The following is a 24154-nucleotide window of genomic DNA, read 5'->3' as shown; positions in this document are numbered from 1 at the left end:
TGCATGTACAGCGCTTTGTGACTAGTGTCTGTGAAAAGCGCTAAATAAATAAAATTTACTTACTTACTTACTTCTTTACTCGATTTCCTCACAGGAGAAGAAATCAGTTACACACTCCATCTTCAATATGACTCAGTGTGATGAACATTTGGATAATTCCTACCTGACTGTAACTGTTCCAACAATGTCTGATGATATTCTTGTTCTGGAGGTCTATCAGAATATCAAGTCAACTGAAACCAAATTTGAACCACTGACAGTAAAAAATGTCCTTTTATTGCAAATGACATAATATACACTAAAACACACACACACACACACACACCCCAAAAGGTGATGAGATACACTGTATAAAAAAATGGTTTAGCACTTAAAATGAGCATATACAAAGTGACAATAGAAAACAGGTACACTGTAAAAAGGACAAAGGAGTAACAGAGTCGGGGCACAATTCCTAAACTTCTTCGGCCCAAAGAGCTGCAGATTCAGACTTAATTTGAACCCAAACACGGGGAAGAAAGAGAAGCTCTCTGAGGGTGTGAGCTTTAAGCACATGTAGGTCAAAAGCCCACAGATAAAGACAAACACTGCTCAGGGTCCTGCTGAGCCTCGTGGCTCCTCCTTTGCAGAGAGCAAATTTCCACGGCTTGTATCTGCGATCTCGTTCTTTCAGTCTTTACTCAAAGCTCGTGACCACAGGTGAGGGTAGAGGCGTAGATGGACGGGTAAACTGACAGCTTTGCTTTCATGCTCAGCTCCACCTTCACCACAACAGACCAGGACAGCGTCCCCATCACTGCAGCCACAGCCCTGATCCATCTGTCAGTCTCCCACTACCATCACTCAAATAAGACCTTTGAACTATTCCATGGTTTTAATTATGGAACCTTTTAATTTTAGGCATCAATTATTTCCCCAATTTGTGTCTGAAATCTTTTTATAAGATTCATATTCAGATGTGCTTGTTTAGCTTGATCAGCGAGTCAGTACAAGATTTTGTCTCTGCTGCAAAACATAACAGTAAATTCACATAATTTGTTGGCAGCCGTTCCAAATCCCACCATCAGTGACTTTGACATGTTTATGGTCCAAGTCAGCAGACAGGGTCAGAACCAACGGCCTGCTGTGACAGATTTACAGTTAGTGCCAATTAATGTGGACAATTTTACAACTAGGGACAGTTTGGACTGTGATTTAAAAAAAAAAAAAAAAAAAACTTAAATCGTATTAATTCAGTGTGTAAAACTATCACAGACAGTCATTACTATAATTCATAAGGCATAAAAATGTCAAAATGATGCAACCCTGTCACAGAAGTGTTATACACTTTGCATCCAAAGTATATCCTATAAAGTCTGAGATAAATGTGGATGGTGGCTCCTGTAGCAGGAGATAAAGCAGGTCATTAAATTGGAAGGTTGGTGGTTTGATCCCTGGCTGCTCCAGTCTGTGTCCCAAAGTATCCTTGGGCAAGATACTGGAGCCCAAGTTGCTCTTGGATGTGGTCATTGGAGTGTAAATGTTAGAAAGCACTTAGGCCTAGAAGACCGTACTTTGATTTATGGATAACTGAGACATGTGACATAAAGAGCACTGAGTGCTCAAGTAGAAAAGTACTGTATACAGAAGTAAATGGATGGATGAATAAATGTAGATAAGGTAGAGGCCCTCAGGCCACAAATGTTAGCTTGAGTATTCAAATATTTAACATTAATTTTTTGCATAATCACTTGCAGTATGTGTCAAACTCCCAACAGCAGCACCATAATTTATCTGTTCAGAGTATCCACTGAGTCTCTCTGGGCTCTCCACCTCACCCCATCTCCTGCATGTATCCAAACCATCTCAGCCTTGCCTCTCTAACCTTATGCTGTGCCATAAAAGCCTGTCAGCTGAGATTATTGCTCCATACTGTTGTTTTTTTGGCACAGAGAGAAATGATATCGTCCCCATTTCAAGTTCACAAAAAAACAAGGAGAGAGCTTGGAGAAAAACAATATTCTGGAAATTGTTTCTTTATCTTAATTCAAGCCATCAGCCGGGAGGAACAATGAAAGGTGAAACTTTGCTTCACGTTCGCTGTAAATGTACAATTTAAAAACCTTTGTGTTTGATTAAAAGCTTTCTACAGCCTCTGACACTGTTGTAATCTTGTAAGTAAGCAGCACCAGTCAGTTTCATTTCCATCTGTTACTGTGGCAGAGCACCTTTACATTCACCTCTACATCTATAAAAAGGAGCACCACTCTGTACGGCGTTCAGCTCGTAATTTCTCCACCAGGTCGTTTCTGCGGATCTTCTTTAAAATTCTCTCCATCACTTTCACAGCTCCAGTTATCTCATACGTCTGCAGCATCAGATCCACCACGTCACGCCTCTCTGCCCTTGACAGCTGGTGTACTTTGATGGGCTCGATGTTGTTCCATGACTCTGACCTAAGGTACCACTTAAAGTTAGCGAAGTCCTCACCATTTAAATCCTCCAGGATGCTGAGGAGCTGATTTCTGTCATCCTGATAAATATCAGAACACAGTGTTAGCTATTTGTATCTCACACTACTCTGTACTTCTGTGTTATATTTACTTACTATTTGTTGTAATCTTCTCAGAGTTTGACATTAACAACAACATGACAGTTTTTAATGATATTTTGTCTGAACTGTTTTGATCAGTTACATGTTACCATCTTATTCTACATAATGCAGCGGGCTGCAGTGATCACTGTGCAGTTGCTTGCTCCACCAAACACACGTATATATCCGCCCACGGAGACTGGTCCACTTGCTAACATACCACAGGCATCGGAGTTGGTTGCCGGTGGTCAAAATTAATTTTTGCAGGTAGTTTTCACGATCTTTCGTTGATAATTCCTTCTCGTAGATTGAAACGCTGTTGAACTCCACCGTACTTCCGTTTCCAAAATGCGCGCATCACTACCTACGTCATTATTGTTTACAAAAAGTAAAAGGGTCTATAGGCTCACCCTTCGTGGAACACTCCTCTGTACATGTCGTGGAAGAAACCAGGAAAGAAAAAATAGTGAATCATTCCTCTGTACAGGTCCTGGAAGAAACAAGAGAAGAAAAATATATATATATAAATCATAAATCCACAATTCCTAAATAATATCTGATAAACATGTGGGTAGAGATGGATATCTATATTGTTAATTTATTAAGTTTTAAATTGGACTACTTCCAGGTATCAGACAATGGAGCAAGGATACTTTCAGTGCAGTTTGTATAACTGACAGGTTATGTTTAACTACATTCTTACAATCACTAAAGTCAGTGTGCCATTCAACAGTTGATAATCTAAAACCAAAGTCAGGTCACTCAGTCTAATATGAAGCTTTGTGTGCTTTCTGCAAAGCAATAAAAATGATGGGCCATTTGGCTAAGGAGAAGCATGTAAATAGAAAATAAAATATAAAGGTAATCTGAGCTGCATACAATAAACACTTACCTATGGTGACTGGAGGAGTTCTTTCTAAAGAGTCCCCACTCTGATGAAGCTCCTGTAAATTACTGCTGGAAACAAGTGGGGAACGAGGCACAGCTGAAAGTAATTAACACAAATGAAGACAATCAGGGCAGAGCTGACGATCACAGAGGACGCAGAAACAAGACAACAAAATAAAACAGGAAATAAAACCAATGAGAAACAGAAAACCTTCAGAGTAAAACTGAATAATAAAGGACAAATACTGAAGAATGACAGGATAACTAAACATGATTTCTGGATATTGAAGGAATAGAAAAAACATTATTTAGAACTTAATGGGCAGTTTTCAAATACTTGAAGGAAGATTTAAGAAAATATGAGCAAAATTATTTCACAACAAGACTCTAATCGTGTTACTTTTTTCATGTGGCCATTTAATTTTTTGATACAGTAAAAATGACCAAATTCAGATACAAATGGCCCATGGAATTTTGTAAAAAAAAAAAAAAAATCCATCTTATGTGCAAGTCGGATAAAATTCTTCAAAATGGGCGCACGAGTGGCTTAGTGGTGAAGCCGGTGACCACATACGTATGCCGCGCGTTGCGGTGTGGGTGGTGTGGGTGGTGTGGGTTCCAGTCTCGGCCTGTCGCCAATTTGCCTGCGTGTCTTCCCCTGTATCTTCCCCCCATTTCCTGTCTCTCTCCACTGCTAACAAAAGGTGCTGTGGCCCAAAAAAAAAAAAAAATTCTTCCAATATCAGACAGTTGGGGTTTAATATTAAATTTCACAGCAATAGCTTTCTGCTTCATCCCTGGATTTGTTTCCACAAATTTTATAATTTCATATTTTTGCTCATGAGTGTGAGTTTGTAGCTTTCTCTCCTCCTCTGCTTGCCATGATTGTCTCTGGGGAAATGAACTGATTCTCCTCAAGCGGCCAATCCAGACATCATGTTACTGTATAGATACTCATGTGATCTGCAGGTGTAGTTATTGTGTGTAGTTGTGCATGAATGAGTCGACACATGGAGTTTGTGTAGATTGTACATACTGGAATTGAGCATGGCAGGGAACTAAGGAGGGCTTTAGCACTAAACTGATCCGACTTATGTGATCACAATCAATTATACATATATTGCAATGGGACCAGATTTTTTCATCCGAGGTAGCTGAAAATCCCACTTGTATGGTCCGATTTAGGTGATGATTTTAATGGAATTAAAGGGGATGGGGCTTAGGAACAATGGGGACCTGCAGAAGCCGTCCAACTACAGTGAAAATCTGATTTGTGAAACTTTTGCTGTAGTTAGAGTTTTAATTGCCTGTCTTGATTTAATGTACGTTAGATTTTGCAGACCACAGTTTAGTTGTATAACCTGGAGTACAGTAATGAACAGACTATCAGAGTAGGCTATGATTGGCTGGGTGGGTGGGATCGTTGTTTTCAGGAGGAAGGAGATTGTACTATTAGTATATTTATCTAGTAGTACTTGGAGGTATTCAAGCGAGGATCTAAATTCTGAAAATATTCTTATGAACATTGAGACAAAGTTGATAAACTGTCAGGAGCGAAGCCATCTGGTCTACATGATTTGTTAATAGTGCAGAAACATTCATCAGGAAATATGGATTTATATAAGGCCTTCATTTGAGATTTACCTTCAGTATTCAGGTCATGATGTGAGGTGTATAATTTCATATAGAAATGTATTTTTTAAAAAGTTCATATCTGTAGAATTTAAGGTTTTATTAATTCACAGGTTACTTTCTCAGACTGAGAGACAAAGGTTAATTTTTGTTTACTCTTTGACTTATTTCTTCTTTTTCCACACTGAGGATGACCTTAATGCTGCTTTGCCAGCCTCCCATTAATTATGTAAAGAATGTGACCTCCTTCAAGAAATCAGTGAATTGTTGGTTGGCCAGCAGAGATTTATTCAGACAGCTGATTAATGTTGTTTTTAGTAACTGAGCTGGTGAGTGATGATGGCTGTGAGCCATCATTTAGGGATGCACCCTTACTGACAGCTTGATTTGTTGTGTGTGTGTGTTGCCTGTCAGATCTGCTGCACACGTTTCTGATCTGTTTGCACAAGTGAAGTGAAGCTGCAGTCTTCTGTTTATTCTGTTTACCTGTCAGGTTGAATGAAGCTGATAAAGTTTACCTGTCAGGTTGAATGAAGCAGATAAAGTTTACCTGTCAGATCAATGTCATGCTTCCAGACTTCTGTGTTTCTTTGATCTTGAACAGTTATGGTGGCTTCTTCTGTGTTTAAAGCAAAGTCGATCACAAAGGTCGCGTGGTAGTTTGGTCCAAACTCCATGTCAAATTTAGCTTTCTGAAAACCAGAAGCACAAAGTCAGTACCTTTAATCAAGGCAGTTTTATTAATGATATAATTTTGATTATCAGTCCTCTTAACATCCATACTAGATCTCCACAGGACTTCATTTTATTCAGATTCTCTTCTCTTAATGACTCTTTGTATGGAAAACAGTTTGTTTGTAGTTTCTTAACTGTTCTACCAGCAAATCTTACTTCACTTTAATAAATGTGTTCAGACAGATTATTGTGGCTCAATTTCAACATCTTAAATCAACACTTTAAATTAAAAAAAAAAAAGATTCATGAAGTTTGTTATTGGGGTGTGGAGGAGAGTGGTTCAGGGAGCAGTATCAGCCTTCTTAACCACCAGCAGCCTGGGACTTTACACTCCTATACAATGACTTTGCTGTCACAGCCAGGTTACTGTTTACTGTGCAGCCCAGAGATATTAGAGCAGGGGTGTCAAACTCAATCATATGAAAAGCCAAAATTGAAGGCAGTCTGAGTCATGGGCCAAACAGAATTAAAAATCATTTTAATCAGCAATATGATTTGAATGGTCAGAATACAGGGGCTTTTTCCTCAACATCATCCATCAATTCTCTTCCGCTTACCTGGTCGCAGGGACGGGAGCCTAAGCAGAGAAGCCCAGGCTTCCCTCTCCCCAGCCACCTCCTCCAGCTCATGTGGAGGGACCCCAAGGTGTTCCCAGGCCAGCTGAGAGATATAATCCCTCCAGCGTGTCCTGGGTCTACCACGGGGCCTCCTCCCGGTGAGACATGCCCAGAACACCTCACCCAGGAGGCGGCCAGGAGGCATCCTGATCAGATGCCCGAGCCACCTCAGCTGGCTCCTTTCGATGTGGAGGAGCAGTGGCTCTACTCTGAGCCACTCCCAGATGGCTGCACTCCTCACCTTATCTCTAAGGGAGAGGCCAGCCACCCTTTGAAGGAAAATAGTTTCCACCGCTAGTATTCATGATCTTATTCTTTCGGTCACTACCCAAAGCTCTTGACCATAGGTGAGGGTAGAACGTAGATCGACCGGTAAATCGAGAGCCTCACTTTTACACTAAGCTCCCTCTTCAGTACGACAGACCGGTGCAGCGTCCACATCACTGCAGAAGCAGCCCCGATCCATCTGTCGATCTCCCTCTCCCTTCTCCCATCACTCGTGAACAAGACCCCGAGGTACTTGAACTCCTCCACTTGGGGCAAGAACTCGTCCCTGAGCCGGAGAGGGCACTCCACCCTTTTCCAGCTGAGGACCATGGCCTCAGACCTAGAGGTGCTGATTCTCATGCCAGCCGCTTCACACTCGGCTGCGAACCGTTCCACTGCGAGCTGGAGGCCCCCCCCTGATGAAGCCAACAGAACCGCATCATCTGCAAAGAGCAGAGATGAGACTCTGAGGCCACCAAGGAAGAAGCCTTCCACCACCTGGCTATGCCTAGAAATTCTGTCCATAAAAATTATGAACAGAATTGATGACAAAGGGCAGCCCTGACGGAGTCCAACACCCACAGGAAATGAATCCAACTTATTACCGGCTATACGGACCAAGCTCTCACTGTGGTTGTACAAAGACTGAATGGCCCGCAACAAAGGGCCAGACACCCCATACTCCCGCAGGACCTCCCACAGGATACCCCGAGGGACACGGTTGAATGCCTTCTCCAAGTCCACAAAGCACATGTAGACTGGTTGGGCAAACTCCCACGCACACTCGAATATCCTTGAGAGGATAAAGAGCTGGTCCAGCGTTCCGCGACCAGGATGAAAACCGCATTGTTCCTCCTGGATCCAAGGTTCGACTAACAGGCAGACCCTCCTTTCCTTTCAGCGGCAACCCAGGGAGGCAGCCAACCCAGCCCCGAACAACTAGCCAGTCCCCACCCCAGGCAGGGTGCAAGAAACTGGGGTGTGAGAAGGCCCGCCCACCGCCTCCTCCCACCCAATGTGTGTGTGTGTGTGTGTGTGTGTGTGGGGGGGGGGGGGTGATGCGAGTGTATGTAATGAGAAGAATGTTTCTGACTGTGTGAAAGCTATGGTGCTATTAAAATTGGAGGGACAGATGTAATATGAACACTGAATAACAGCGCCCATCCACACTGCCCCCCCAAGGCCCTCAATGTGTAAAATGTAAATAAAATTGAGGAGCAGGCAGCAGTGAACAGACAAGTGGCGTCACCTCAGCAGCGCCACCCACTGTGACACACCTGCCCACCAAGGCCCTATATGTACTATGTATGAAATAAATTAATAACTTTAATGCTTTGCCTAGATCCACAATACATAAATCAATTTTGTCCCGTATTGTTTAATGTTAGAATAACAAATTTAACGAAAATGCTGTGGGGTGAGACTGCTAGCTATGTTCAGTCCTCCTCCATTATCCGGGCCACTGTTGCCAACTTGTGTAAGAAAACTCGCTGTCGGCTGTCTCAAAAATTGATAAAGGCCGAAGCGAGGACCGGGGATGGGAGCGGAGGGAGTGAGTAGGCAGGTTCAGTGTTTAAATGAAGGTTCGGGGGTTTGAGGGTGCAGTCGAAGTGAGGGAGGGCTGAGCGATGCCAAAGTGTATGAAGGGACGCAGTAAGAAAGTTTTATGTGCACAGAACACGGCGAGAATGTGCTTGCTAGTCTCTTTTTGGAAAAAAAGCCACTAAGTTGGCAACACTGAGCCCACCGAGGTGCAGTTGTTTTTCCGGGTTTGTTCTGGCTGTCGGCACTAACCTCGCAAGAACTGCCACCCAAGCTACTGCAGGTAGCAGTTCTCGCGAGGCTAGTGACAGAAATCAGTTTGGAGCCGATACTTTTTCAAAATTATTACAATAAAATATGGGAAATTTACGGGAAAATAAAAATACAGGAGGATGGTGGGAAAGAGGGGTAAAATACGGGAGTTTCCTGGCCAAAACGAGAGACTTGACAGGTATGCCTCAGAGGTATCCAATATGCCCGCTATCCTGGCTAGAGCTGGTCTCCGATCCTCTACACATTTAAATGAACTGCACTGCTTACAGGCTTAACCCTTTCATTGTCTCATTGCAGTATATATTGCTGTATTCATTTGAAGTACTTACATTGGGTTGGCGTTTCATGGCTGCTTCACAGTGAACAGTGTAAGTCTCGTCTCTGATGAGTTTACAGTTGGAAGCCACTGAGATGTAGTCAGAATTTCGATGCTGTTCTTTCACCTGAAGAGACACGAGAATATTTTATTTAGATCTAATGTAAATCTACAGCAGCAGAGTCTGACTGACAAATTATCTCAACCTCCACAAGATGACAAGCAGATGTTTACTCTAAGATGCTAGAATTAAAATCAGCTACTTTTAATAATAGATTGGGCCGCCCTGGCCCGCCCACCCAAGCCAGATCACAGTCACAGATCTCAAATAAATAAATAGATAAATAAAATCCTAATTTCATTTTATTGTACTTTGGGTTAAAATGTACAGTGTTGCATAATCATTAAGACATTAAATATATTAAAACCGTGTGAGTTTGTTGTAAAGTTTGTCTACGTATGTAATTACATCAGTGTTGCCCAGCAACAATCAGTTACCGTGTTTGTGGCGGGAAATGAAGTGTGACTTTTTGCCAGCAGACAGCAGCTAGTTTTTGTGCTTTCCTAAATATGGATATACATAACTGGTTTAAAACCCCAACATCAGTAACTTCGGATAAACCAACACATGATGTCCTTGGCGAAGAAAACCCTGGACCCATTTCTACCTCCGTGGATCCTGACCGTGCCAGCCAGACCTGCAGCGACCACGTAGAGGAGGCTAGCACGAGCAGGTCAACTACTGTGGCTGCCCCCACTGATGGATCTGTGAATGACCTCGGCACGGATAAATCCAATCAGGTTTTGTTGAAAACATACCCCGTGAGATCTTTTGGTGTGAAAAGATGTTCATTTTGTGTGTGTGTGTGTGTGTGTGTGTGTGTGTGTGTGTGTGTGAGTGTGAGTGAGAGAGAGAGAGAGAAAGCGCACGCTGGTCCGGTCATGTAATGTGATGATTATTGTGAGGGATTAGGGCTGCGTGAATAGTAAAATAAGCTAATAATAGTGGTGCCCCCCTGTTGGATTTCATAAGCCCCCCTTAAGACTGAGATCTGGCGATGGGACTGAGGCCGCCCCCCAGGACCGAGGGGCTCCTTCAAAATATGTTTTATACTTTAATCCCTTATTAGTGACTAAATGTAGACCTGCAGTAGAAACGTATTTTCGAGAATGCTTGTGAATACAAAGCATTACACCATTACTCACACATGCGCCATGGCTCCCACAGCCACTAGTTTTTCAAAACACTCATAGCAGGCAGCGGTTTAACTGCGCAGGCGCAAAGAGGCGAAGCTGTGACGGTGAGCTCAAGTAGTGAAAAAGGAAACGTTTTTCCAGCGTCCAAAACAGCAGCTTTTTCTTTTAGTAACCACCATTAAATCTGTGAAACAGCTGGAGGTCCTTCATCAAGCACCTGATCAGCAAGTGTTAAGGTGAAGAAAAGAGAACTTTGTAGCTGCTCCATTCACCGCTGTTTGTTCACATGGCGAAAAACTGCAGTACGGAAGTTAAAATATGCAGAAAAACTGTTAATAAAAAAGTATTTCTTATCCGATTACTCAATTAATCGCTGGAATAATCGATAGAATACTCGATTACTAAAATAATCGATTTATGCAGCCCTAATAAAAACATTAAAATATTGGCGATGGCTTCATTTTTCTGCATGATCAAACATACTGCCAATGCAGTAAAAGCATATCTGAATAGAAAAATAATGGAGCATGATCAGTCATGGACATTAAGATTATTGAAGCAGTGTGAGATCATGTTTCAATAAACTGCTGCACCTATTTCCAATTTCCCTACCAAAATATGAGGAAATCACAGGTGGCAAAAAAACACTTTTGTACAGTTTGTATTTACCTCCAGAAGAGGAACATTCCTTGGCAGCAGCAGCATGTCAACATATTTCTTGTTTGCTTCAGCATTTGGTTTTCTGAGAAACAATAAAATTTGGCCTCTAATTGTGGTTTTCCGCAAATCCTTTATCAAATCCAGGACAACGCCAAAGGCAGAGAGGTGGGGGACTTCCACAACCACATGAGTATCTGTGATCTTCAGCGGCTTGAGGACACTCGTCTCATCATCAGAGAAATGGATGACAGACAGGAAGCTACCAGAGTGCAGAGCTGTGAAAACACAGTTTTTGTCACTTGCTTTTACTCAGTTTGTTACAGAAGCTGAAATTCTCTAAATGTGAAATCTTCACAACATTTTGTTACTTGTTCAGAAAAAAACAGCTAATTTCTAACCAGTAATTAGTTGTCTCTGTATTAAATTATTTTTTTTACTCTATAAAATATGCACAGTTAATCATGTAAATGTTCACATGCAGAAAAAGTCTGATAGTCTGAATCTGAGACCATGTCTCCTCCCCTCTATGGTTTATAATGTATCTGTTGATCTGTGACTCTGAAGTATTTGATCATTAAGAGAAAGCTGGTGCAGGAGTTTCTGAGAACACAGAAGCTGTATTATGTAATAACCTCTGCAGCCTGTGGGGGGCACTAATAGCACCTTACAGCAGATCAATGATTTGCTCACCTTCCTTTGTTTCACAGTGTGGGAAGTGAAGCTGACGAACTGCATCCTCAGGACCCTTGATGTCAAACAGCGGTCCTGCAGGCGTCTTCCCAGTTGGTGTGAGGACGCTCTCGTCCCACTGGATAATCCTGTACTGAAGCTTTGCTTCCTGGGTCATATCAAACACCAGTCCAGTCAGAGAGCACTGGAACAGACCTGGACCAGGAAAGCTGAATCTGTAGGATAGAAAAAGTCAGAATGAACTCAACAAAAAAAACCCAGTTTAAAAAAACAAAAACATTTTTAGTACCTGTTTCATTTGTTTTATCAACAGTATTAAAAAATGATGTCCCCAAATCAGACTCCAGATAAGGGAAACTTTAGGGAAGTAACAGAAGCAGGAGACGTTCTTTCTTTAGTGTATTATAAAACTCTCACAGGGCTTAGAGGAGTGCATCTGCATCATGTAATTAATACATGACAATGTGATGTACAGTTTGCACATCATTCAGTGGTTTCAGTGAGGTACTGCTTAACAACTTACACATATAAAACACATTCCCCCAGCAGAGAATATATATTGTGCTTAAAATGTGCTGCAATTAAAAGACTCAGTGAAACATAACCTGTTCCTGACCAGGTTATGTGTTCAACATAAGTTACTAGGATGATTTAGCCCAATAAAAAGAGCCATCATCAAGACACAGAAAACTTTAAGCTCCACTTTCCTCTGATGAGCTCCAGCAGTGTTAGGCATCCTCAAATTATCATCTCTAAATATTCCCCTTTAAAATGTGGTTATGGCTAAAAGCACTATGGGAACCTTATTGTAGTCATCAAACTACTGAGAAATAAAATATTAGTCAGAATGATGTGATTACCTGTAGGAGATCTGTTCAGATTCAGTTTGCACTGCAGGTGTGAAGCAGGACGGAGGCTGGAATTCATAAAGAGACACATTTCTTTAACGTAAACAATGTTACAAATGTGCTCAGTGAAGAAAAACATAAACATAACTGTCCATCACTACAGGTTGGAACTTGAATTTGGGTATAAAGTTGTAGCTTTGCTGTGCATGGATCCAATGGCCTGATACCCCAGACCACTGAAGCACCCCCTACAGAACTGCTCATGGGATAACACATTTAGCCTGGTTGGGCAACTTCACACACATGCACACAGGACTATTCTGCTCCTGTAAAGCACAGTGTGAGCTTGGTCCACAGTGCTCACAATAAGTCAGGCACATTCATGATGAGCATCTGACTCCAGAAGAGCTTCGATTTGTCACCAGTTTTACTTTTATGGGTAAAATCTCTGGTTTGGTGGTCTCAGGATCTCGTCTCTGCTTTTAGCAGATGATGGGGTCCTGTTGGCTTCATTGAGAGAGTGGACTGGTTTGCAGCAAAGCTTTAAATTGTTGGTGAGAATTATCAATTCCAAGGCCAAGTCCATGGCTCTTAGCTGGAAAAGGCCGGATGGCCCACTCTGGGCTGGGAACGAGTTGCTGCCCCGAGTGCATAAATTCAAGTATCTTTTGGGATCTTGTGGGACAAGAGTGGAGTCAGAGACTGACAGTAGCATCAGCTGTGAGACAGATGCTGTGCTGGTCTGTTGTAGTGAAGAGAGAGCCAAGTGTGAAGGAGAAGCTGTTGATTTGTGAGTTGATCTACAATCTAAACCACACCTTTGGGAATAACCTGTGGATAGTCAGAGGGAATAGCTGCTGTTCCTCCACACTCAAAGGAGCCACATTGTCTTAAATCATGTGATCAGGATACATCCTGGACACCTAATTGGTCAGGGGTTTTGGGCCTGTCCGACTGGGAGGAGAACCCAGGGCATAAAAAGTACAGCTTCATGCAGTCTCATTTTCAGAACCGTTATACTCACAGTACCAAGGGTAACCGAGGGAATCCCACTAATGTATATTTAGGCTAATAAATTTATTTTCCAGCACTTTCTAAGTTTTAAGAGCCATCAAATCTTTGTTGTATTTCCTCACCTTTATCACCTCCATCACCTGCATCATCTTTGTGGCTGCTGCCTCTGGGTCCAGCTTGACTTGTGAGTCTCCTGATGGTTGAACACAAACAGATGTTAGGATGTTACACAGTGTGACTGCAGAGGCCCAAAGCTTTCTGTCATTAGTTTTTAAGTATCAAATTCAACCCTTACAGCTGTCTTTCTTTTAGTCAGTGCTGGGATGCTTGCTAACATGGACAAAGTCCACATGGACACATCTGCAACTATCTACAGGTTTGTTCACATTAGGCTAACTAAAGCTAGTCTGTGCTTACTGACCCTTCCTGACTGCTATGCTCTATAGTAATATCAGTAGTCTAATAATGTACTTCCCAGTCTGAGGGGTGTGGGGTGCAGTTGTCTGTTTGAGGGTGGGTGGGTAAGTGGGGTGGGGGTGGTAGTTTTAGTTTTGAGGGGGGCGTGGCCGTATGAAAAATGAGGAAGTTAGGGGAAAAGAGGAAGTTGGGGGGGGGGGGGGGGCTGAGAAGTACATATTAGAATATTAATATCATATTATGCTTTTATTATTTGTTAAAATATCTACATGTTACAGTTGCATAACATACTGTTGATGACAACTTTCTGATGTTAATTCTTATACCAGCAAGGCAGAGTGAAATGTGAGTAATGCTTATTGCTACACTGAAACCTTATCATTTCAGCTCTAAGATTTATCAAAAATTAAGATTTATGTGAACTGAGAGATTTTGTTATCTCTCATGGGTTGTATGATAATTGTAGTCAGATGAAATTTAATCTGTGGTCAGTGGTAAAAAAGTAAACTTATTTTCCTCTGTGTCCAAAAATCTTTGAATTTTCTCTTTTTTCTTTTTTTACAAAAGCATTATGTAGCATTATATGACACAAACTTCCAGGATATATATATATATCTATATATACTGTATGTATTAGTGTTTTGCTTTAATGGAAGCTAAAATGCTGGAGACGTGAATACTGCAGATGCATAACAGACTTGATGATGTCTGTGTGTTCATTTTTGTAACACATCCATAATTAAAGGGACTCTATTCATTAAGATTTCTTAATGAATAGAGTCCCTTGATAGTTCATTAAGATCTGAAAGGAAACATCTTTGATAAGACTTTCAAAACTTTTCAGTAATATAAATTTTTATTCTGAAAATCTTATAAAAAGAAAAAAAGCATCACTGACACCAGATGAAATTTCAGAATTATGTATTTCCATTTGTTGCATCTCAGTGGGTCAATAGATCTTTTTTTAAGTTTTATTTCCTCTTAGCTAGAGACCAATGTAGTCAAATCAAAAGTACAGAAAGATGTGGCCTCACCTGAAGGAGAAGATGGAGCAGAGGACAAACCCAGTTCAGAGGACAGGAGAGGATCTATGGTTTGGAGATGTTTGATCATAGTCCTGCAGGCTTCGTCTCCTTTTCTCCTCACTGTGTCGATGACACAGAGTGCCTTAGATACCGTGGTTTTGGTTTCCTCCCACGGTTTTTTCTCCCAATAGTCCAACACACCATCAGATACAAGGTCGTCAAGGAGCTGTGTAAGGACTTTATTTGATACCCTCCACACAAACTCTTTCTTAACCCTTTCGAGCTCTACAAGGAAAACAAAGAGACAAACATGCAACTTAAATTTTTCTCTTATGGAAATGTGTTACAAAATGATAAAAACATGTTGCTGGCTAGATGAACTAAAATCAGATGTTTTAAGTATTCTAGAGTCAAACAAAGTGAGGCTCTGCACCAAAACACACCATAAGATAAAGGATTACTGAGACTTATAAATGTTGCAAAGTTACTCGAGTCCCAGCAAAAGAAAACATGAAGATGGAAATAAGCTGAAAAGAGACTTTATTTTTCAGAGTAGGTAATTTATTAATAGTGTTTATACTATAAAATAAAAGATTGCCCCATCACAAATCCCTGTCTTATCAGGGTGGTGGTGGTGGTGGTGGTGGGGGGGGGGGGGGGGGGGGGGGGTCCCCAGTGATCACAGGGGCCATGTTGTGCTATGTTATTTTTCTCATGGATAAAAACCAAAACAATGTATTTAAATCATCACCACAGAAAGATGTGGCCTCACCTGAATAATAAGATCGACCAGAGGACAAACCCAGTTTAGAGGAGAGGGAAGGATCTACGCTTTTGTGATGTCCGCTCATAGAGTCTAAAATACAAAACAATGAACACATTGTAATTCAACAAGATATTTCAACACTCCACTAGACAGCAGTCAGAGCACAAATGGCTCCAGGATAAAAATGTAGAGATAACACGGGAAAGCAGACAGGCTCCTTAAAATGACATCTTCCTACATCAGCAGAGGGCGACAAATCTGACAGGCACAAATTAACAAAGAAAATGAAATAGAAACAAAATAGGTAACTAAACCAGATCCTGTTTAATCTGACTGAGGCTTCAGAGCATTTTAGAAATTAATACATTAGTGTGGATAAGTGAATATCAACAAAAAGAAGAGTGGGCCAAAATTCTACATATCATATTGTGCTTTTATTGTTCAATAAAATATATGAATGTTACAATTGCAGAGCATAATGTTGATGAAAACCATGTCCTGTTAATTTGTATACCAGCGAGGCATAGTAATATATATATATATATATATATATATATAGGGGTTGAACAATGAAACTGAAACACCTGGTTTTAGACCACAATAATTTATTAGTATTGTGTAGGGCCTCCTTTTGCCACCAATACAGCATCAATTCGTCTTGGGAATGACATATACAAGTCCTGCACAGCGGTCAGAGGGATTTTAAGCCATTCTTCTTGCAGGATAGTTTCCAGGTCACAACGTGATGCTGGTGGAGGAAAACGTTTCCTGACTCGCTCCTCCAAAACACCCCAAAGTGGCTCAATAATATTTAGATCTGGTGACTGTGCAGGCCATGGGAGATGTTCAACTTCACTTTCATGTTCATCAAACCAATCTTTCACCAGTCTTGCTGTGTATATTGGTGCATTGTCATCCTGATACACGGCACCGCCTTCAGGATACAATGTTTGAACCATTGGATGCACACGGTCCTCCAGAATGGTTCGGTAGTCCTTGGCAGTGATGCGCCCATCTAGCACAAGTATTGGGCCAAGGGAATGCCAGGATATGGCAGCCCAAACCATCACTGATCCACCCCCATGCTTCACTCTGGGTATGCAACAGTCTGGGTGGTACGCTACTTTGGGGCTTCTCCACACCGTAACTCTCTCGGATGTGGGGAAAACAGTAAAGGTGGACTCATCAGAGAACAATACATGTTTCACATTGTCCACAGCCCAAGATTTGCGCTCCTTGCACCATTGAAACCGACGTTTGGCATTGGCACGAGTGACCAAAGGTTTGGCTATAGCAGCCCGGCCGTGTATATTGACCCTGTGGAGCTCCCAATGGACAGTTTTGGTGGAAACAGGAGAGCTGAGGTGCACATTTAATTCTGCCGTGATTTGGGCAGCCGTGGTTTTATGTTTTTTGGACACAATCCGGGTTAGCACCCGAACATCCCTTTCAGACAGCTTCCTCTTGCGTCCACAGTTAATCCTGTTGGATGTGGTTCGTCCTTCTTGGTGGTATGCTGACATTACCCTGGATACCGTGGCTCTTGATACATCACAAAGACTTGCTGTCTTGGTCACAGATGCACCAGCAAGACGTGCACCAACAATTTGTCCTCTTTTGAACTCTGGTATGTCACCCATAATGTTGTGTGCATTGCAGTATTTTGAGCAAAACTGTGCTCTTACCCTGCTAATTGAACCTTCACACTCTGCTCTTACTGGTGCAATGTGCAATTAATGAAGATTGGCCACCAGGCTGGTCCAATTTAGCCATGAAACCTCCCACACTAAAATGACAGGTGTTTCAGTTTCATTGTCCAACCCCTGTTTATATATATCCGGACGTCGCCTGGATTAACAAGGTCCGCCAGGGCATTCTGACGATAAGTGGGCTACTGGAACTAGAAGGTTATGGCATAAGTGGACACGTGATTAGAACCGGGAACTGTTGGAACGCTACTACACATGTAATCCCAGTGAGTACATCAATCAGTTGATGTATAACACGGATAAGATGAACAGCAATAAAGAGCAGTACCCTCCATGGAAACGCAGACTAGAGGCTAAGATCAAGGCAGTGATCTTAGCTACACCTAGAGGCTAAGATCCCTGCCTTGATCTTAGCCTCTAGGTGTGGGCTGTCCACACCTGAGGCCTTAGAGACTGCCAAGCAAAGATTCACAGCCTTGGCTAACCGCCTAAAGAGGTATACCAGAGAGATAGAAGCCAGGAAAATAAACCGGATATTCTCCACCGAACCATACATACAATATGAGAACAGCACCCCCACTGAGGCTGGAGACAGAGCAATACTGGAAGAGCATATGGGAGAAGGATGCGTCACACAATACCAGTGCTCAGTGGCTAGTGGATCTAAGAGCAGACCACAGCAACCTCCCAGAACAGGCCCCAGTAACCATCACAGTGGCAGACATCCAAGAAAGAGTCTCACACATGAAGACCTGGACAGCACCAGGCCATGATATGATTCACACCTACTGGCTAAAGAAGCTAACTGCTCTCCACGAGCACCTGGCAGCACAAACGAACCAGCTGCTAGAGGCTAAGACACACCCAGAATGGGTGACTGAGGGCCGGACGGTCCTCAGTCCACAAGGACCCCCAGAAGGGACCAGTCCCATAACCTGCCTCAGGCCCAGAAAAGGATAGGCAGAGAGACCAGAGGAGCAGAACACCAGCTACTGGTAGATAGAGCAGTCACTCGAGACTGTAAGACCCGGCTGACCAACCTGTGCACCGCCTGGATTGACTACAAGAAAGCCTATGACGCAATGCTGCACACATGGATCCTGAAATGCCGAGAACTGTATAAGATCAACAGGACCTTAAGAGCCTTCATCAAGAACTCAATGGGTATGTGGAGAACAACACTAGAGGCCAATTCCAAGCCCATTGCACAAGTCAGCATGAAGTGTGGGATTTACCAAGGAGATGCTCTGTCCCCACTGCTGTTCTGCATAGGCCTGAATCCCCTCAGCCAGATCATCAACAAGATTTTCTCCTCTGTGGGTGCTGCCTTGTGTTCACTTCTCAGCTGGATTTTGATGGGTTTTTTTTCCTGACTGAGAAGTGTTCCTCACATGTTTTCATCTGTCTGTGCTATCAGACTCAAAGAAACTCCATACTGGACTCTGCTGCTTTCTCGCAGACCGCTGCCATTACTTTATGGACAGCGTGGTGAGCACACACACACACACACACACACACACACACACACACACCACACACACACACACACACACACACAGTTGCAGCGCTCCCCGCTTAAAATACTGGAGTGGAAAAAACGATTTCATATCAATCCACAAGGCTTTAAAATAAAACAATGAACTGGAAGGTCATTTTATCTATAATTTCAGTTTCTTTTAGTTAGTTATCATTTTTCCTTTTAATTATCGTTATTATTTATGTCAGTTAACAAAATGCTTTTTCAATTTCATTTTTCTTTATTTCATTCATTTTGTTAACTATAATAACTTTGTTGCACACACTGTACTCTTCACACAGCTGATGACCACCTCCACTCATTCTGGCTCTGTGCACTAATACAAAACGTCTGGAAAGAAATAATCACCAAACTTTTTTGTTTTGATTTTGTTTGAATTCAAAATTTGTCACTTCAGTTGTTTTCACGTGTTTAATTTAAAAGTCTGTAGATGATAAGTTATCTATTGGTCGTCCTGTCCCAGTGCAAGCAAGGTTTTGAACGTCTGTGCACCACCCATGTAAAATGATGCAGTCCGTTAAATCAAACACACCTGTTTTGGAGGTAAATGCGCTCTCGTCTCCTGTAGTGTAAATGAAATCTCTGGTTATAAGCAGTGTTTTCGAGCTGTGCTGTGTTGTTGAAATTGAGCAGAAGGACATGAAACACAATGAGTTAATGTCTCTTTGCCTTTAATTGGGATATTTTGTAACGAGCAGACATTAAACGTAGCGGTGAACGTTTTAAAGGCTGGATGTTGATGAAAGTCTCGAGCTCTGAGGGAGAGAAGCTGGAGAATTGAGGCTCCAGCACCAACAGTTCAGAAACTATTTGAAATGAGAAAAAAAAAACTATTCATTAGCTGATCGACTTGTTTTTAACTGATTATTGCTAGCAGATCTTTTCTGACCACAAGTGCAGCCGTGACTGGTTCTGAATGACGGCTTTACAGCAGACTCCTCCTCTCCCAGGTACTGCACACAGAACCTTTCAGTGTTGTTGCAGATGCATAACTGACTTGATGATGGCTGTGTGTTAATTTTTATACCACATCCATAAGTAAAGTTAATAGTTCATTAAGATCTGAAAGAAAACGTCATTGATGAGATTTTCAAAAATATTCAGTGACAAATTTTTACTTTTAAAATGTCTTCAAAAGAAAAAAAGCATCACTGACACCAGATGATATTTCAGAGTTATGTTTTTCTATCTGTTACATCTTGTGTCGATAGATTGTTTTATGATTTTCTCATAGCTAGAGAACAATGTCATCTCTACAGAAAGATGTGGCCTCACCTGAAGGAGAAGATGGAGCAGAGGACAAACCCAGTTCAGAGGAGAGGAGAGGATCTCTGGATTTGAGACGTTCGATCATTGTCCAGCAGGCTTTGTCTCCTTTTTTCATTATTGTTTTGATGACATGGTGTGCCTTTTCATGTGTGTTTCTGTCTTCCTCCAATATCATATATTTTTTCTCCCAATGGTTCAACACACCATCAGATACAAGGGCCTCAACAAGCTGTGCAAGGACTTCATTTGATACCCTCCACACAAACTTTTTCTGAACTCTTTCAAGCTCTACATGGAAAACCAAGAGACAAACATGCAACTTAAATTTTTCTCTTATGGAAAAACGTTACAAAATGATAAAAACATGATGTTGTTGGCTAGATGAACTAAACCCAGATGTTTTTAAAAGTATTCTGGAGTCAAATGTGAGTCCATCTGTCCTACAGCTAAAGCTCGGCCCACACTGGGTCAAGACAATGATCCCAAACACAGCAGCAAATCTGCAACAGAATGGCTGAAAAAGAAACAAATCAAGGAGCTGCCATTAAAGTTAAAGTGCAGACACCAACGTGACTGAAAAGCTGTGGTGGGACCTTAAGTGTGTATATATGAATGATTGGGGTGCACTTAGTTTGTCACACAGTGCTTCTGCATGATGTCATAATGTACAGCTGTTTGTTTTTATTCTTTTCCTGCTGAGTAATTGATCATTCTTTAAAGGATTGTCTGATTACAGACTGACTTGGTCAGATGTTGTGAAGATGTTTTACTTAACAAAGAAATAAAATCTTTGATCATCCTGTTACGTTTCTGTTTTTTTCAGGCCTTTTATTGTTGCCCAGCTGATGTGTTCATTCATTTTAAGCTTGTAGCAGATTTTTGATTTTGCGACTCCTCATATTTTTGCTGTTTCTGATAAGGTTGTTATTATTATTATTAGGTTATTTCAGCCTAATGATGGCCTTCTTCACTTGCATCTTTGGTCCTCAAATTGAGAGCTGCAGTTAAAGATGCCAAATGTAAGACAAACAATTAGAATCAACTCAATATTGTTTATTTGCTTCATTTATGATGGAATGATAAAGAAACAGGTTGACTTGGCCTGAAAATGTTCATCAGTCAACTGTGGAATTAATGTAGAAAATTGGGCCTATATATAAAATGGCTGCAGTTCCTAACTGGGTGACCTGATCCAGAAGTATGAGCATGGTGACGTAATAAGATCTGTCTGAATGCTCCAAACACCAAGGAAAGGACCTTTAATGCTTCATTTATTACCTTCTTCAGCGCTCATAGTGACGGACCATCCAACGTTCATCAAAAATGATCAGGAAAACTGAAAAAGCAGCGCCATTATATACACGTTAATTACAATTGTAGTTTCCATTTCATGCCATAACCTGATAAAATAGTTTGAATTTTCAACAACAGGCTGTCAAATACACAGTTGAACACACTTCTGTCATGATCCTGGGCTGGAGGCCCAGCGTTTTGAGTTTCTTTTGTGTAGCTTTCTTTTGTTGTATTTTCAGGTTGTGTTTCTTATATATTGTGGAGCATGCTGTTTAGTTTCCCTTGTTTTTGTGTATGTTCACTTTGTTAAGTTTTCAGTGTTAGGTCTGCGTCTGTTATGTTTAGTCAGTTCCTGTTTTATTTTGACAGTCTTGTGTTCCCTGTGCTTTGTGTTTAGTTTTGCTTCCCCTTTGTCATTTGGTTCATTTGGTTCATTTGGTTCGCCTGTTGTCCCCTGTTGTTTCCACTTGCCCTAATCCCCTTGTGTGTATTTAAGCCCTTAGTTTTCCCTCTGTTCCTGGTTCGGGTCCTCGTCTTGTCCACGTGTGTGTGACAACAGCTGTGTGTTTTATTTTCCAAGTTTTTGAGTTGTATGTGTCTTTATGTTGCGGGCTCCCCATCCGCCTGTATCCTGTTTGAAGCCTGTTTTAAATAAACCCGCTCTCGTCGTGTCCTGCACTGCGGTCCTCCCTGCCTTGCCTGCACCAGCTGTGACAACTTCTTGTCCATGTGATGCTTTGTCTAAACATAAATTTATATAATCTCTCTCAGTGAAGACTGTGATCTATACTGATCAAAAAAAATTACAGGATCACTTTTTATCAGAGTTCAGCAGCAAGTCAATAAAACATCTGGGATATTGATCTGATCAGTCAAGTAGCAGAGAGGGGGGTGTTAATCAGACCAGAATGGATGAGCTTGCCTTGATTTTCAGTGTCTTTGAATTCAGCCTCTGCAGGCTGATCATTTTCATTTCCATCAAATGATGTGGCATCCTTTCATTCCTAATATTACCCAGGGTTCCTGTAATTTTTTGAGAAGTATATTTCAATATTAAAGTCATTATAAACACTTTTTAATACTGGTGTGTTCTACAAATTATGCATCAAAACAGTTCAGATTCTTCTTTGTAAACTCCAAGGATGTTTGTGTAACACATCACCTGCTGTCATGGATTTCATCTTCTATAAAAACTGAGCAGCAGCATTTCTTTATGGGCATATTTATACTTTTCAAAGATTAAGCTAACCAGGCTGTTATCAGTAACTCCACCATGTTCTTGTTCAGAGTCTCTGAAAATCTTTTTCAATCATGTCAAAATGCTGCATTTATACAAGTTATCTAGACGGAGTTCACTACAAACAAATTTATTTGAATTTTTGTAATAGAATTTTGAATATCTCTAGGTCCCACATAAACAGGATCATAGTCTAACTTTAGGGTGTAATAACTTCAAACTTTTTTACAAAATAATCTATCGGGTTTTTTTTGTTTGTTTTTTGTCTTAATTTCTTTATTTATTAAACACAGAGGGAAATCAGGGGAAATAAATAAATAAATCACCTCTTGACAAAACTTCCGGATGTTTGAGAAAAAATTGTAATTTTCCGAAGTGCACCTAAATGCAGCACATGACCCATTCACTACTATGTAGGTGCGTAATTAACAGGTCGGAGTTAATTCTGATAAGTTGTAACCATCACCATTTAACATGTAACATTATAATAAATAACAGATGAACATGTACGGATTTGAAGCAGAGCTTTAATCGAGCCGATCGGTGGCGGAAGAGCGTTTAACGGTCAGCCTCGGTGTTCCAGCTGTGAGTCCGTTACCGTGAACCACGGAGCGGCAGATTTGTGATGTTTCTAAGCTGCACACAGCTGATGTTAGCCAGGAAAAGCTCACAGACTGCTTCCTTACCTTCACACGGAGCTTCACACGGACACAACAACCTGCACCACCAGATCAGGAAAGTGGAAGTAAACTGAGCAGCAAACACCCAGAGAGGAGGCGGAGGGGACACGGTCAGTGGGAGGAGTTTGGTGTTCATGCACAAGGAAACGTGTCAAAAACTTACATCCCTTCACTTATGTGATTTTTTTAATGAAGCATTTTTTCTCTTCATTTTCTTGTCCATCATTATTGTGAAAAAGACTCTTTGTGTGCAAAGAAAACATTAAGTGACACTTTAAGGATTTAATATAAGCTAGAATTTCATGCAGTGAGATTCTCAGGTTTTCTGTATTAATTTAAAAAAATGTTTTTTTAATGGAATAAAAACAAATAATTGGAAAAAAATGAATGTAAAATTTTTAGATTCCCATATTTAATATTCCTGCTGCTGAAACACAGACGTGATTCACTCTTCTGTCCTCCTGGTGCAGAGTCAGCAGTTCTGCTGATATCTGCTTTTCTTTCTTCATCTGTCCATCCTTCTCTTCCTCTTTGTTTTCAGACTTTTTCTCTGAGTTCTGACCTCCATCTGTGGGTGTCAGAACTCTTTATTCATATTTATAAGAATAAACAAACAAACAGAAGCATTCACCTTTGAGTAGGTGTTTTTCCCCCCAGGTCATTCCTCTGCTTCTATTATGTATTATTTGGGGTGACATGTCCCCTCTGCTTTGTTCCCTACAGAGAGCTACAAGATGAGGGAGGAAACCATCCAAGTCAAAATGGTCAAAGGAGGCCAAGTGTCAAATATAATAATGTTTTATTGAAAGGTTAAACTTAGACTACCAGATAGTCATGGCCATAAAAGAATATTCATGCATCTCATTTGGTTTTTGTTGTAGTTCTGTTTTTGTTTATGTGTATTTGATGTTTCTCTGTTGTTGGATGTAAAAGCTCAGTTAGAGACAAAGGTTAGAAATCAACTACTCTA

General features: G+C 41.2%; 1 protein-coding gene across 1 annotated transcript; it reads right to left on the bottom strand.

The window, feature by feature from the left end:
- Positions 1-260: 260 nt before the first annotated feature.
- LOC115799246 (uncharacterized) lies at positions 261-23280 on the bottom strand. The gene is made up of 14 exons (XM_030756300.1): positions 23191-23280; positions 21253-21310; positions 19981-20262; positions 15466-15549; positions 14703-14978; positions 13374-13444; positions 12250-12305; positions 11390-11604; positions 10709-10974; positions 8856-8969; positions 5643-5784; positions 3465-3557; positions 2983-3062; positions 261-2512 (listed from the first exon to the last, which is right to left on the bottom strand). Exons 2-14 carry the CDS (start codon positions 21290-21292, stop codon positions 2228-2230), a joined length of 2004 nt encoding a protein of 667 aa, XP_030612160.1. The 5' UTR covers positions 21293-21310; positions 23191-23280; the 3' UTR covers positions 261-2227.
- Positions 23281-24154: the final 874 nt, after the last annotated feature.

The sequence above is a fragment of the Archocentrus centrarchus genome, chromosome 2 (assembly GCF_007364275.1).
Source record: "Archocentrus centrarchus isolate MPI-CPG fArcCen1 chromosome 2, fArcCen1, whole genome shotgun sequence".
Taxonomy (NCBI): Eukaryota; Metazoa; Chordata; class Actinopteri; order Cichliformes; family Cichlidae; genus Archocentrus; species Archocentrus centrarchus.
The sequence above is the reverse complement of the archived record's forward strand: the minus strand, read 5'-3'. Positions and strand labels throughout refer to the sequence as shown.